Source organism: Belonocnema kinseyi, chromosome 8, assembly GCF_010883055.1.
Source record: "Belonocnema kinseyi isolate 2016_QV_RU_SX_M_011 chromosome 8, B_treatae_v1, whole genome shotgun sequence".
Lineage (NCBI taxonomy): Eukaryota > Metazoa > Arthropoda > Insecta > Hymenoptera > Cynipidae > Belonocnema > Belonocnema kinseyi.
In genome coordinates, this window is record NC_046664.1 from 33,753,800 (window position 1) to 33,769,274 (window position 15,475).

The 15,475-nt window shown below is 26.2% G+C and overlaps 1 protein-coding gene across 1 annotated transcript in view; it reads right to left on the reverse strand.

Moving 5' to 3' along the window:
* Nucleotides 1-1,190: 1,190 nt before the first annotated feature.
* The window catches only part of LOC117179060 (protogenin B-like), a 63,648-nt gene continuing 49,363 nt past the window's right edge, over nt 1,191-15,475 (reverse strand). Inside the window, exons 16-18 of the mRNA XM_033370697.1 lie at nt 15,133-15,398; nt 7,948-8,055; nt 1,191-2,674 (exon numbers count right to left, since the gene is read on the reverse strand). Coding sequence (XP_033226588.1) covers nt 2,483-2,674; nt 7,948-8,055; nt 15,133-15,398 — 566 coding nt within the window. The 3' untranslated portion in view covers nt 1,191-2,482. The remainder of the gene's footprint in view (nt 2,675-7,947; nt 8,056-15,132; nt 15,399-15,475) is intronic.

The following is a 15,475-nucleotide window of genomic DNA, read 5'->3' on the forward strand; positions in this document are numbered from 1 at the left end:
TATAGTGGAATTCTTAAAATTGAAGATTAAATTTTTTTAATCCAGATAAACTGCAAAATTGAGAATTTTAACTTTGAAAAATTATGTGCAGTTCAAAAATTCAGATTCAATTCCAAAAATATAAATCTACATTATGATTTTCAATGCTCTAAATTAAAGAATCAATCAATGAATAAATTTTTCTCAAATTATATTATTTTAAGCATATATAAGAGGGAAATATTAAAAGTTGGAAAACTAAACTTCTTAAAAATAAACACATCTTAAATTAGAAGTTAAATTATTTTCATCTTAAATAGTTTAAACATCCTTAAAAAGTTAAAAAATTTTATTTCAAAATCTTTAGAGATCTAGAAGTTGTTTCAAATTTTGTAAAATTAAAAATTATTTTTGAATTTTTTTCCGAATTTTTAGATATCTTTTAAAATTAATCGAATTTTTCCTACGATTTTTGGAAAATCTTACAAATTAAAAAAATTTTCCTTAAAATCTTCCAGATTCTTTTTTGACAATTTTGGAAATCTTTTTTAATATTTTCTCAAAATAATTTAAAAAAATGAAAAATAATTTTTAAATTATTTGAAATAATTACAAATTATTTGAAATCATTTTAAATGTTTTAAATTAATTTTCAATCTTTTCAAAACTTAAAAAAAATTCTTAAAATTCCTCAAATTTTTTCTACAAATAATAAGTGTTTAATTGTTATTCATACATCAAAATTAAACAATTTCGCTAATAAATCATTTTTGTTTTCAAATAACAATTAGAATTGTAACATTCAGAGTTTAAAATCTCTTCGAAATTTTAACAATTTAAGGCTTTCTATGTCTAAGAATTCAGTTTTAAATTGTTTACTTTTAAATATGTGGTTTCTATTTATTTGTCTTGAATGAACAGTCAAATATTTCTGAATATTAAATAATTATCCTCGTGTCTTAATTAAAAAACTACAAATTGCATGGGTTAAAAATGGAATATTTTAGACTGAAACAATATTTTATATTTAATGAAAGCCTTTATAATTACTAATATATAATTATGAATTTATTATTAAGTTGAAAATAGTTTACGAGGTTTCAATCGGACGTTTAATTTTTTACATTAAAATCTGAAAATTCCTTAATTTCAAACTGATTGAAAATCATCTTGTAAAATCAATTATTGTTCACATTTTAATACTTGAAGTACAAATCATTTTAAAAATATTTTCTTCATTATATTTACAGTTGACAAAAGAAAAATGTTTTGTTTTTTTAATTTTCGACTTCAAACGCGTTTACTTGGACAGAATTTTCATTAGATCTGTAAAATTCCCGGTCAAAAAATTTATTAAAATTACTAGGTGGCCACTCAAATGCGCAACAATTCAAGCATCATCTTAAACTGAAACATTTAGAAATTCATTTAAATTTAAAAAAATCTGGATTGAACAATTAAAATATTTGTTTAAACTAACATTTTCAAATAAACTAGAAAATAAATTCACTGTGATTTATTGAATTCCCGATCCAAGAGCCACCCTATTTGACCAATTTAAAATGTTAAAAGTAGACACCCTGATTAAGAACAGAGGATGGAAAGATTTTTTGTGGTAAATTTGTTTAATAGCTTTTATACCGACAATTATTAAAAACTGATTGAAAAAAGTTAAACATTAGATAAAAATTTAAAATAAAATCCTCTGCTTTCGAGGCTCTTTTCCCTGTATAAAATGAAAATCTGTGCTCGTTCCCCCTATGCTAATAAATCGATTCTTAAGATTCGACCATAGATTGGATTTCAACTATATAATAATGCAGTTCCTTTGTTTCGCGTAAGGGTAGATTATGGAATGACTGTGTTGATCTGAGAGATGGAAATCAATAAGATTTAGAGCGCATCCAACGCACCTATGAATCTGCTTTTCCCCGAAATTAGGAATGATCTTTTTCGGTCTCCCCCCCCCCCACTCTTGTCACTTGTTTTCTCTCTTTTGTGGAATGCGGAACGGGCTCGCTTCTGAACCAAGTTTTGTTTCACAGATATTCCTCTCTTGAAATTTGATTCTGGCACGATACAGAATTTTAATATGAAACTGATCATCCCCGAGTAGATGAATAACGAAAAGTGACGCAATATCGGTGGTCCTTAATTGAAGAGGATGCTTTGTCGCGAAATGAAGAACGGCTATGGACATCAAGTGTTATTTACACGATTGATGCCGTTCCTTGAACGTTAGGCACCGAATTTTTGTAGCAATTGTAGAGATTAAGTGCTGGACGATGCGCGATTCACTGCGATTTTCCGTCTGCTAAAACGTATCTTTTTTCTTGTTTGCCTAAATTCTAATCCCGTAAGATCTATTTGTTTTTAAAGCATGAACCAGACTTGTACCAAAGAGGGTTCGCATTGATTTACAGCGGCATCACAGATTGCTAATCTTACCAGGAGAGACTGCCTTTGCTTCTCTAACCTTAGAGAAACGAAATTTCCTTGGCCTTCAGCCATTCGGCTCGAGGACTGGAAGGAAATTGGACACAATCTTCTCTGAAGAAGCTATACTTGTCAAGCCTCCGTTATTGTTTAGACTGCTGGTGCTGCTACGTAAAGTACAATTGACCATGGTTAGTTGCGTGTCGTCCAAGTCATGCTCCTGTTGTTTGCTAGAAGTACGGCTACCTCTCGCTTTGTACTAGAGGAATTTTTTTTTTTAGTCATCAATGGCGGGATTGGGAAGTTGGATTAAAAGAAAATTCAAGGCCTCACAATACCTATGGGATGAAAGTATAGGGACCAAAGGGTACTTTTTCGCGCTCAAAGGGTAACAAATTCATCAGAAATGCTTTAGAAAACATATTAAAAGTCAAGAAAATTGCATTGCTTTCCGTAAAATTGGAATGAATTCAGAAGAATTTAAGGTAAATTAAAAGAATGAGATGAAATCCATAAAAATTCAAAGTGAATTAAAAAACAGAATTCAAGTGAATTAAAAAAAGTACAACAGAATTCCAAAATTTTTTAAAGAACTCAGTGTAAACTAATATGAATTCAGGATGAATTCCAAAAAAAATTTTAATCTCTTCAACTCTTTGAAACCCTACTCATTCATATTTGATTCAAAATATTTGAAAAGGAATTGAAAATAATTTTTAAAAAACAACAACAATTCCATTGATTTTGGTAAAATTTTAGTCAATTTAGTTGAATCTAAGGGAAATGAGAAGAATTCAATGAAATTCATAAAAATTCAAGGAGAATTAAAAAAATTAAAATCAGTTAAAAATTTTGTTAAAGAATTAAAAACAAGTTAAACATATGAAAAAAAACTTCGTTGGATATATACTTAGTTTGAAATGAGCTTACAGAAACAACCAAGGGAATTCAAAAGATTTTAATGAATTGTCTAAAAATTTTAGGCGAGTTTAAAAGATTTCAAAATCAATTGAATACAAACTTTTGAAATTAAAAAAAAATCTATTGAATTAAGTCGATTTGAGTTCAAATGAGAAGAATTCAAGTGAATTAAAACAAATTCAAGAGAATTCCAAAGAATTTAAAAGGACTCAGGTTAAAATAATAAGAATTCAGGATGAATTGCAAAAAAATTTTAATCTCTTTAAATCTTTGAAACCCTACTCATTTATATTTAATTTAAAAGAATATAGAAGAATTTAAATGAATTGGAAATAATAAAAAAAAACAAACAATTCCAATGATTTTGCTAAAATCTGAGTCAATTTAGTTGAATTTAAGGGAAATAAGAAGAATTCGATCAAATTCATAAAAATTCAAGGTGCATTAAAAAAAAAAATTAAAATCAGTTTACAATTTTTTTAAAGAAATAAATACAATTTAAACATATGAAAAACTTCGTTGAATTCAGTCAGTCTGAAATGAGCTTAGAAAAATTATGTGGATTCAAAAGAATTTGATAAAAGCCTAAGAATTTTAGTTGAGGTTAAAAGTCTTCAAGATCAATAAAATAAATATTTCGAAAATTCAACAAAAAATCCATTAATGAGAAGAATTCAAGTGAATTAAAAAAATTCAAGATGAATTCAAAAAATTCAAATCTCTTCAATCATGAAACCCTACTCATTTATATCTAATTTAAAATAATTAAAAAGATTTTTAATGAATGGGGAATAATAAAAAAACAATTCCATTTTGGTAAAATTTGAGTCAATTTAGTGGAATTTAAGGGAAATGAGAAGAACTCGATAAAATTAATAAAAATTCAAGGTGAATTAAAAAATTAAAATTAGTGTAAACAATTTTTTAAAAATTGAAAACAATTTAGAAATATTTAAAAAAAACTTCTTTGAATTAACTAAGTTTGAAATGAACTTACAAAAAAATCCAAGGAAATTCAAAAGATTTGAATGAATTGTCTAAAAGTTTTAGGCGAGCTTAGAAGATTTCAAAATCAATTGAATACGAACTTTTAAAATAAAAAAGAATTATTCAACTAAGTCGAATTAAATTAAAATGAGAAGAATTCAAGTGAATTAAAAAAATGCAAGAGAATTCCAAAGAATTTAAAAGTATAGGGTAAACTTATAAGAATTCAGGATGAATTCCATAAAAATTTCAAATCTCCTCAAATCTTTGAAACCCTACTAATTTATACTTAATTTAAAAGAATTTAAAAGATTGAAAATGAATTTTAGGTGGAATAAAAGACTTCAAGATCAGTTTAATCAAACCTTTTGAAAATTCAAACAAAAAAAATCATTGAATTAAGTTGAATTGAATTAATTTAGAAGAATTTTAGTGAATAAAAAAAATTCAAAAGAATTCCAAAGAATTTAAAAGAACTCGAGGTACACTAATAACAATTCACGGTGGAAAAAAATAAGATCTTTTCAAACTTAAACCCCTACTAATTTATATTTAATTTGAAAGAATTTAAAAAAATTTAAATGAATTGGAAATAATTTTAAAAATTGAAAAAAACGTTGATTTTGTTAAAATTTGAGTCAATTTAGTTGGGTTTAAAGGAAATGATAATAATTCGATGAAATGCATCAAAATTCAAGGTGAATTAAACAAATTAAAATCAGCTTAAAAAATTAAAATGAATTGAAAACAATTTAGAAATATGAAAAAACTTCATTAAATTATATAAGTTTGAAATGGGCTTAGAAAAATCCAAGGGGATTCAAAAGAATCTGATGAAATGCCTAAGCATTTTAGGTGAAGTACACACTTCAAGATCAATAAAATAAATACTTTTGAAAATTCAACAAAAAAATCACTGAATCAAGTTAATTTATAATAATTTAAGTGAATTAAAAAATTCAAGAGAATTGCAAACAATTTTAAAGAACTCAAGATAAATTAATAAAAATTCAGGGCGAATTAAAAAATGCAGATATTTTCAATCTCAAAATCCTACTAATTTATATTTCATTTAAAAGAATTTAAGAGAATTTAAATGAATTGAAATAATTGAAAAAAATCATTAATTTTGGTAAAATTTGAGTCAATTTATTTGAAATGTGAAGAATTCGATAAAATTCATAAAAATTCAAGGTGAATTAAAAAAATTAAAATCAATGTCAAAAAATTCAAATGAATTGAAAAAAAATTTAAATATATGAAAAAAACTTCGTTGAATTCAGTAAGTTTGAAATAAGCTTAGAAATATTCAATGGGATTTAAAAGAATTTGATGAAAATTAGATTAAAAATTGATTTTCAATCTTTTAAAGTAACCTGGAATACTTCAAATCCTTTAAACTCTTTTGAAATCCTTTTCAATTTTGTAAAGCTCTTGAAAATGTCAAGATATTTGAAAACAATACCTTAAAATATTGAAAAACCTTTGACCTTTTTATTAATTACTTCTTAGGGTCAAGTAAATAAATACTTTTGAAAATTCAAAAAAAAAATCATTGAATTAAGTTGAATTGAGTTAATTTAGAAGAATTCAAGTAAATCAACAAAATTCAAGAGAAGTCCAAACAATTTAAAAGAGCTCAAAGTAAATTAATAATAATTCAGGATGAGTTTCAAAAAATAACTTCGGATCTCTTACAGACTTTGAAACCCTACTAATTTATATTTAATTTGAAAGAATTTCAATGAATTGGAAATAATTTAAAAATTTTGAAGAAACTTAATACATTTTAGTGAAATTTGAGTGAATTTAGTAGAATTTAAGGTAAATGGGACGATTTCGACGAAATTCATACAAAATCAAGCTGAATTAAAAAAAAAAATCCAAGTGAATTGAAAAAATTCAAAAATGTGAAAAAATTGAATTTGAGTAGTTTTGAAATTAGTTTAGAAAAAATTAAAGGGCATATAAAAGAATGTTTATGAACTGCCTACAAATATAAGGTGATCAATTTCATTTAAGGTTTAGATGAATCAAAAACTTTTTTTTCCATTCACTGAAATGAGTAACTTTGTGTGAATTTGGAAGAATTAAAAAGAATTTAAAACAATTCAGAATAAATTGATAAGAATTCAAGGCGAATTTCAAATGAATTGCGAAAAATATTTGAAAATCTCATCAAATATGTAAAACCATACGAAATCCCTCACTTCGTTTGAATAAATTCTTTGAAACCCACTAAAATACCAAAATCCCTTAAATTATTAAAAGCTTTGGAAAGTTGTGATTAAATTGTTCTAGATTCATGAAAATGCCGTGGAATTTTTTTAAATGCCGTAAAATATTAAAAATTCTTTGAAATCCTTTCAAACTTTTGATTTTTTTTTAATTTCTTAAAATTTCAAAAATCTTTTGATATCCCCTTAAGTTACTGAAATAAATAAAAAAATTGATTTGCAATCTTTTAAAATAACTTAAAATACTTTAAACCCTTTAAAATTTTTTGAAATCCTTTTCCATTTTTTAAAGGTCTTGAAAATGTCAAGATATTTGAAAAGAATATCTTAAAATATTAAAAACCCTTTGATCTTTTTATTAATTAATTCTTAGGGTCAAGTTAATAAAAACTTATTAAAATTCTAAAAAATCTATTCAATTAAGTAGAATTGAGTTACTTTAGAAAAATCAAGTGAATTAAAAAAATACAAAAGGATTCTGAAGATTTAAAATAATTCGGGATACATTAATAAAAATTCGGGATGAATTCCAAAAATAATTTTAAATATCTTCAGATCTTTGAAACCTTACAAAACAACTTATAAAATCCCGCGAAATCTTTAAAAGAATTTTAAAACCTTATAAGCCCAGTAAAATTGTTCCATACATTACGAAATTCTAGGAAATTATTTACCCTAAAATATTTCAAACTCTTTAAAATCCTCTCAAATTACTGAATTCAATTTAAATTCTTTGGAATCTTCATATTTTCTAAAATATTTCGAATTATTTGAAATCTTACGAAATACTTCACTTCTCGTGAATAAATTCTTTAATATCCACTAAAATATTATAAAATCCCGTAAAATTCTATTACGATATTTCCTGAATTACAATACCTTGAAGCTTTAAAATCTCTTAAAATCATTGAACTCCTCGGAAATTTGATCAAATCCTGTGAGATCGTTTAAAATATTTAAAAACCTTTAAAATCGTTCCATATCATTTGAAAGTCGCTAAAATTCTCTATCCTAAAATATTTCAAACACTTGAAACTCCCTTCACGCTAATAAAATTAATAAAAAATTTCTTGAAGTTATTTTTAAAATTGCCTAAAATACTTCAAATTAAAGCTCTTGAAAATTCCTTAGAAGTTTTAAAAATATTCCAAAATCTTAAAAATTTCTTCAAATTATTGAAATCTGTTAAAAATGTCTAGGAAACTTTAAAAATGCCATGAAATATTTAAAAATAATTCAAGATAAATCAGAAATAGGTATAAAAAAACTGACTGAAAAGTGATTTGAGAAAAAAATCACTAATAGTGAGTGTGTACTGTGTAGCCATCCTGATTATTTGTATAGGGACCGATATGTGAGGCCTGAAATTCGGAATAGGAATAGTTACCTGTGGATTTTCCGTTATTCGGAGGTCTTTACTGTCTCCGTTCGAGTTCCATGGATTTAATAAAGGCTCCTTCGCACCTGTTTCGACAATTCCATTGGGCTGGGAACCCTGCAATTGGTTAGTTTCATTTATTTAAATTAATTAAAAACCATTTTTTATGCTTTCAATTAGAAAATGGATGTTAAAAACTATATAATAAGAATTAGATAGTACCGAGACGTTAACAGGCTACGGAGTCACTTCAGAGATCAAAAATAGTGTCACCAAATTTAAAAAATGTGTCAAAATAGTGTAAAGTATTAAAAATAAAACCCAATGTTTATTTTAAACGCTTTTTCTTTAGTCTGTGATTGATCAAATTCACTATTTATTTATCACAGGCAATCACAACCAATAAGAAAATGAAACTATTTTTGGTTGAAAGTTCATTCTTCTCGATTGAAAATCTTACCATCAAATATCTTGTTAAAATTTCATATTTTTTATATATAAAAAGTTTATGATTTGGTTTATAATTAAATTATTTTGTCGAAAATTAACCAATTTTGTTAAAAAGTCATACTTCTTGGTTGAAAATTCAAACGGTTTTGTTGAACATTTGTCTTTTTGGATTGACAATTCAACAATTTGATTCAAATTTTCATTCTTTCTTGATTAACAGATATTTTTTAAATTGATAATTCAACTATTTTGTTGAACATTCATCTTTTCGGTTTAAAAACGTATCTCTTTTTGTTTAAAATTTCATCTTTTTTGGTTAAAAATGTAACTGTCTATTCAAAAACTGATCTTTTTCGTTTGAAAATTAAACAATTTGGTAGAAAATCAATTTTCTGGTTAAAAATCCAACTGTTCGGTTAAAAATTAATCTGTTTAAGTTGAGGATTCAAGTATTTTGTTGAAAATTAGTATTTCTTGATTGAATCCAACAGTTTCTTAATTAAAATTTAAGTTTTTTTGGTTGAAATATCAACTATTATTGCATTTTTCGTTAAAAATTCATATTTCTAGATTGAAATTCAACTTCTTGGTTTATACTTGTTATAATTTCTTAAAAGTTCATATTTTTTAACTTAAAATTAAAATATTGAGTAGAAAATTCAGTTGATTGGTTATAAATTAACTTTTTGTCGAAAATTCATATTCTCGGGTTAAAAATTCCACTGTTTTATATAAAATTCGTCTTTTAGGTTTAAAAATTCCATAATTTGGTATGAAATTTAACTATTTAGTAAAAAAATAAATAAACGTTTAGTTGATAATTGATATATTTTGTTTCAAATTCGTCTTTTCTGGTAGAAAATAAATCTTTTTTGATAAAAATTAAACTATTTGGTAGAAAATGGATGTGTTTGATTGACAATGCGTCTTTTTGGGTAGAAAATAAATTTTTTTGGTTAAAATGCAACTGCACGGTCGAAAATCATTCTATTTAATTTGAGGATCCAAATTCATCTTCTTAAATAAAAAAAACTCTGGTTGAAAATTGAACTGCTTTCTTAAAAGTTCAATTTTTTATTTGAAATTTCATCATTTTAGTTAAATCTTTATTTCTTTCTTGTGAAAATTTAATTAATGAGTTGAAAATTCAACTCATTTGTTATAAAGTAAATTTTTTTTATCAAAAATGTATATTCTCGGTTTGAAAATATCCGTTTGATATAAAATTCAGCTATTTGGTACAAAATTAAACTCCTTTGCCAAAAATTCATTTTTTTTCAAATTGAAAATTAATTTTCAATAAAAATTGACACCACTTTTGTTTCAAACTTGATCCTTTTTAGCTAACAAATTCAAATATTTAGTTAAACAGTTTTAGGAACGAAAAATTATTCAACTAAAATTTGTACTAACATCACATCCATTGTTCAAAATATTTAGTTAAAAATGCAACTGTTTGTTGAAAATTCGTCTTTTTTTGTTCATATTCAACTATTTTTTAAATAAAAATTAAAATATTTTTTAGTTTAAACGTTTCGTCTGGCTTGAAAATTCAACAATTTGGTACACAATTCAATTGTCCGAATCAATTTCAAACCAAACAGGGTCCTACTCTTGAAATTGCAGAATCTCTCGGGGACGAAATATGTTATTTTCTAGAGAAAATTAGGCGATTCATATTTTTTCGATTTACAAAAAAAAGTATTACAGTGAAACTCTTCTATAGTGCCAATTTTGTGGCTGACGGTGGATGGGAACTAACTCATTATAACCCGCTCCGCTTTTGTTTGTTCATGCTTGAGTGCTCGCCTGAGTGACAGTCGCATATCCCGCGCAGTTCCGGTTACACCTACATGCAGCGCGGCCTTAATTCTCGGAGGAGCTATAGAAGGGAGGGTTATTGAAGAATTTCACTGTACTAAAAAGTTATGCATATTTGAATTTTGTACTTTGACTTGCCAAAAACCCGATGTTTTCCTTTAAAACACCTTTAAATTTGTTGCCATTTTTTAAACTTTTACTTTGATAAAGAATATTTCTTGTAAGTTTGATGCTTGCTAACATATTTTTCATATAACTTTTTTAGATATGCAAAATTTTATCTCAACATGTTGTCATATCTGTCATTGCTTCTAAGAAACAGTAAAAAAATCGATTGTCAGAAAAAAGAATTCTCTTAGCTACAAAAGTTATTCAGCAAGCATTAAACTTGCAAGATACCTTCATTATCAAAGTACAAGATAAAAAACAATTGGAAAAAAAGAAAATAATAAACATTTTAATTAGACCAAAAGTTATAGAGGTTGAAGCAAAAAATCTAGTTTTTTGAGAAACAAAGCAAAAAATTCAAATACGCATAACTTTTTAGAAAATCTTTATTTTCAGGGTGTCTAGAGATTCTTAGGAACAAAATTCAAGGTCTTTCCAGGTTTTCCAGGTCAAGAAAATCAAAATTTTCCAGGTCTCCTTTTTTACATCAAATAATGAAATAAACGTTTGTCATACATGTAAAAAATGAGTCATTTCATTTTTTATTACTCAACATGTATAAAGAAAGCCGAATTGTAAATAAACAAATTCTTAATTTTTTGCGAACATGAGCCGTCTTTATGAAATCTTTAGGAGTATTTTTAAATCTTTGTAATGGCTTTAAAATCATTGAAATCTTTATGAAATCTTTTAAAATCTTTGTGAAGTATTACAAACCTTAGTGAAATCTTGAAATTTAGGTCAAATCTTTAAGAAATCTTTTGGCATTTTTCAAAGCTTTTGCAAAATCTTTAAAATTCTTGAAATCTTTTTTCGAATTCTTTCTTTAATCTTTGTTTACGAAATGTTTTATGTTTATTTAAAATCATTGAAGTTGTTTGAAATCTTCTCAAATGTGTTGAAACCTTTTAATATTGCTTAAAATCTTTGAAATGTTTCAAAATTCTTGAAATGTTTTGAAATCCTTATGAATTCTTTAAAGAAATGTATATTAAATGTGTATATGAAAATATTTGAAATGTTTCCAAATCTTTGAAATATTTTTGAAATGTTTCTTTAATCTTTGTTCATGAAATCTTTTCTGTTCGTTTGAAATTATTACAATCTTTTTAAATCTTCTCGAATTTCAAAGGTTGAAACCTTTTGAAATAATTAAAAATCTTTTAAATGTTTTGAAATCCTTGAAATCTGGTGTACTGCACCCTTGTTGAAATATTTGAAATTCTGGTATTGTTTTGAAATCTTCATAAATGTTTTATGAAATTTTTGTGAAATCTTGACATCTCCTAAAAAATTTTGAAGTTATTTACTTTTGTGCAATGTTAAAAATCTTTGCAATCTTTGTGAAATCTTTTGAAATCTTTTTAAAGTCTTTGGAATTATTTAAATTATCACAAATCTTAGTGAAATATTTTGATATCTCCTAAAAAATTTTGAAATTGTTTTAATTTGAATGTTTTGGAATCTTGGAAATGTGGTTTAATATACGCTTTTTTAAATCTTTAAGCTCTTTTGTAAGTTTTAAAATCTTTGTGAAATGTTCCAAATCTTTATGAAATATTCAAAATCTTTGGGGAATTTTTATGAAAACTTTTTGATCTAGTGTACACGCCTTTTTTCAATGTTTTAAATTTTTGAAATCTTTGTGATATATTTTGAAATGTTTATAAAATCTTTCATGAATCTTTGTTTGGAAAATCTTTTGTATTCGTTGAAGTCATTGAATTATTTGAAATATTATGAAATTTATAAAATTTTTTAAAACCTCTTGAAATCGTTTCAAATTTTTAAAATATTTGAAATCTGGTGTATTGTACCCTTTTTCAAATCTTTGAAATCCTTTAAATCTTTAAAGTTTTAAAATTTTTGTGAAATTGCTGTGAAATCTTTATTGAAATCTGGCGTGCGCGCCTTTTTTAAATCGTTAACATCCATGAAATCTATATGAAATGTTAAGGACATTTAAAATATTTTGAAATATTTGGTAACCTTTTGAAATCTGTTGTAGACTAAAAAACAGAGTGGTCAATTCCTCGAAAAATCCGCTGTACGGCCATGGCTTATTCTAATTCTGAAACTGAATTGACATCGAAGTTTTAAACTAATAATTTTTATAATTTCTAAGTTGAACACCTCCACAAAAAGTGCCTTGAAATATCTTTATTTATTCCGTAATGAACAAAAGATAAATAACATCTTGAGCAATAAAAAAATGTTGAGCGGCAAGATTTTTTCTAAACGAGATGTTTCTTTCATAATAGGATAAAAGATTTTAATTACACTTCGCATTTCGATAAAATTACTGTTTTAAAAGAAGAAAAAAATTGAAATTCAAGGTTTTCGTGAAAAAATCAAGGAGATTTCAGGTTTTCAAGATTTAAAAAAAATGCAATGAGAGTTCCAGGTTTTCAAGGTTTTCAAGGTCACTAGACACCCTGGTTTTGCAAATTAGGAAAAACTTATTGCCTAATTTCCTCTGAAAAACAACATGTTTCATCCCCGAAATATTCTGCGATTTTAAGTGTAAAATCCTGACTGATTTGAAACGAATTTGGTCAATTTTTTGTGAAAAAAGTATGTAGTTTGTTGAGAATTCATATTTTTATCAAAAATGCAACTATTGTAAAATTGTGAGAAAATATTATCTTTAGTATCATCTTTATCGAAATAGTGGTAAAATAGTGCCATCGCTAATAAAAAGTGTCGAATAGTGTCAATAGTCTGTTGAGTCCGAGGTCTGTGTTAAACTGCTCATTTATTTGTACCTTTTTGGTGAAATTCAACAAACGACACCTATCGGTCATTTAATGAAGCTTAAGTCAATGCCGTTGCGTGCCATATGTGAATTTGTCGGAAAATGATTATTATCAGATATTTTCACATCAACCATCAGCTAATTTTACTTTGTTGAAAGCTGATGGGAAAACAATGGATTCAATGTATAGGACAAAACTTTATTTCTGTAATATATTTGTAGTTAATAATCTATATTATAATTTTATTATTTCATTAAGGCCATGTGATGAGTGGGTCACGTGACCAGATTTCTATCTTACCGCAAATTTTTTTATTTCCCAACTTTTATTTACACGAAACGCGACATCGAGTTGAAAATTTGGGATACTAAACAAGAAGCACTAAGAATGGTGGGTCTGCTCCTAAATTTGTACAATTAAGAAAAAAGTTTTTTGTTGTGAATAATTTGTTTTGCGTTTTTCACAATTATTAAAATTTAGTTGGTAAATAAAAAAAGTGAGGATAAGGTAGGAATCTGGTCACGTGACCCACTCATTGCATGGCCTTAAATAGGAATTAAAAAATAAAAACTATTTTTCAAATACACTTTTGCAGAAAAAATTAGCAAAAATGAACTGAATCCCATGCATTTGGTCCCTTGTTTTCCCCTCAGTAATCTACGACGTGAAGTTAGCTGTTGATTAAAGTGAAAATATCTATTTGATGTTCTGTTTGTAAATTATTTTTGTAAACAGCCCTGTGCATCTGAAAACAAAATGGCGATCCCTTAGTGTCCTAAGTTGGTCAGTTCCTAATATCTTCAGCGCGGCGCTAGTTGCCCTATCAGTCCCTGTTTTTGAATTGTAAGCAATGGGTGTAGATCACTTTATTTTTATTTTTTAATAAACAAAATGTTATATTCGTAAAAAAATATGGAAATGAAAAGAATGTTAATCATTTTATATTTCAAAACAAGTTTACGAACGATGTATATAAATGCTAATGGAAAACATGAATTAAAACCTCACCCAATAAACTTGGTAAAATGGAATATTTATATTTTAATTTGAATAAAAAGTTAAATATAATCCTTTTTATATCTCACAACGCAGTAAATAATATTTATATCAATAAAATATGTCAATAGTTTTGTGAAAAAAGTGTTAATAGTATACAAGTTCAAACTTAATATTTGAGGGTTTAGCGAGTACTTACGCTATTGGATATAATGAGAAAAATGTAATTGAAATTGAATTAAATTTTTATTCAAGAACATATAACATGAAAATATGTAAAGAAAATCAAAAATAGTTTATTCAATAATTTAAATTGTTGCAAAAAAACTATTTTTCAGAAGAACAAATATAAATGATATTTTTATAAAACGTCCAAAATGTAAATATAATCAATGTTTTAACACCTTTATTTTTAATACTTAAAGGGATGTAATGATAAAAGAGAGTTATTAAAGAAATTTATTATTTTATTTGTCACTGATTATTAAATAAAATGGTTTCAAATGTAAATTTAGTTTAAGAATCATATTTTACTTTTCATTGAAATTCATATCTAAGATATATTACAATTTGCCAGGATTATTGTACGACGGAACAGTATTTTGAAATGTTAAATGAGTAACATTGTTTTAATTTCAAGAATTTTGTTGCATGGAAATAACATTTTGTTTACTAAAAAATTAAAAAAGTGATTTAGTCCCATTGCTTTCTATGTAAAAACAGGGAGTGATGGGACAACTAGCGCAGCGCTGGAGATATTAGGAACTAATCAACTTAGGACAGTTGCGGGGTCAAGTTAAAATCTGAAATATAAAGAGATGCACAGGGCTATTGTAAGCTAAAACGGTTAGAGATTTTTTTCCCGACAAAAAAGTCTGACCTGCTGACTATTCTGTTACATAGTCATGTGTATGGGTTTTATAATATCTTCGCATCACAACACCTAGATTCCTAGATGATTCTCCTATAATAATAATTAAAAAAATGTTCCTACAAACCATACCTTAGTATCTACATGAGGATTAGTGGTTGGGGGACAGAGAATCGAGAGTTCAATCTCGTTTACTGGATTGTGAGGCACGTGTTGGCTAACGGAAGTTGACGAACGATCAATGCAACATCCGTTTCCATTTCTCACCAAACCGCGACTCTTTAATGGTTGCGGAGTGTCCCTCAATGACCTCGAGGTCTCCCATCTTCTTCTGCAGTACATGCTACACAAGCAGACTCCGATGCAAACGATACTTATGCTCAAGCCGAGAATTACTCCTAATATAACATAATTTTTTAGTGATTTTTTTATTAAATCATAGATAAAGGATCGTCCATAAACTACGTCACGGGGG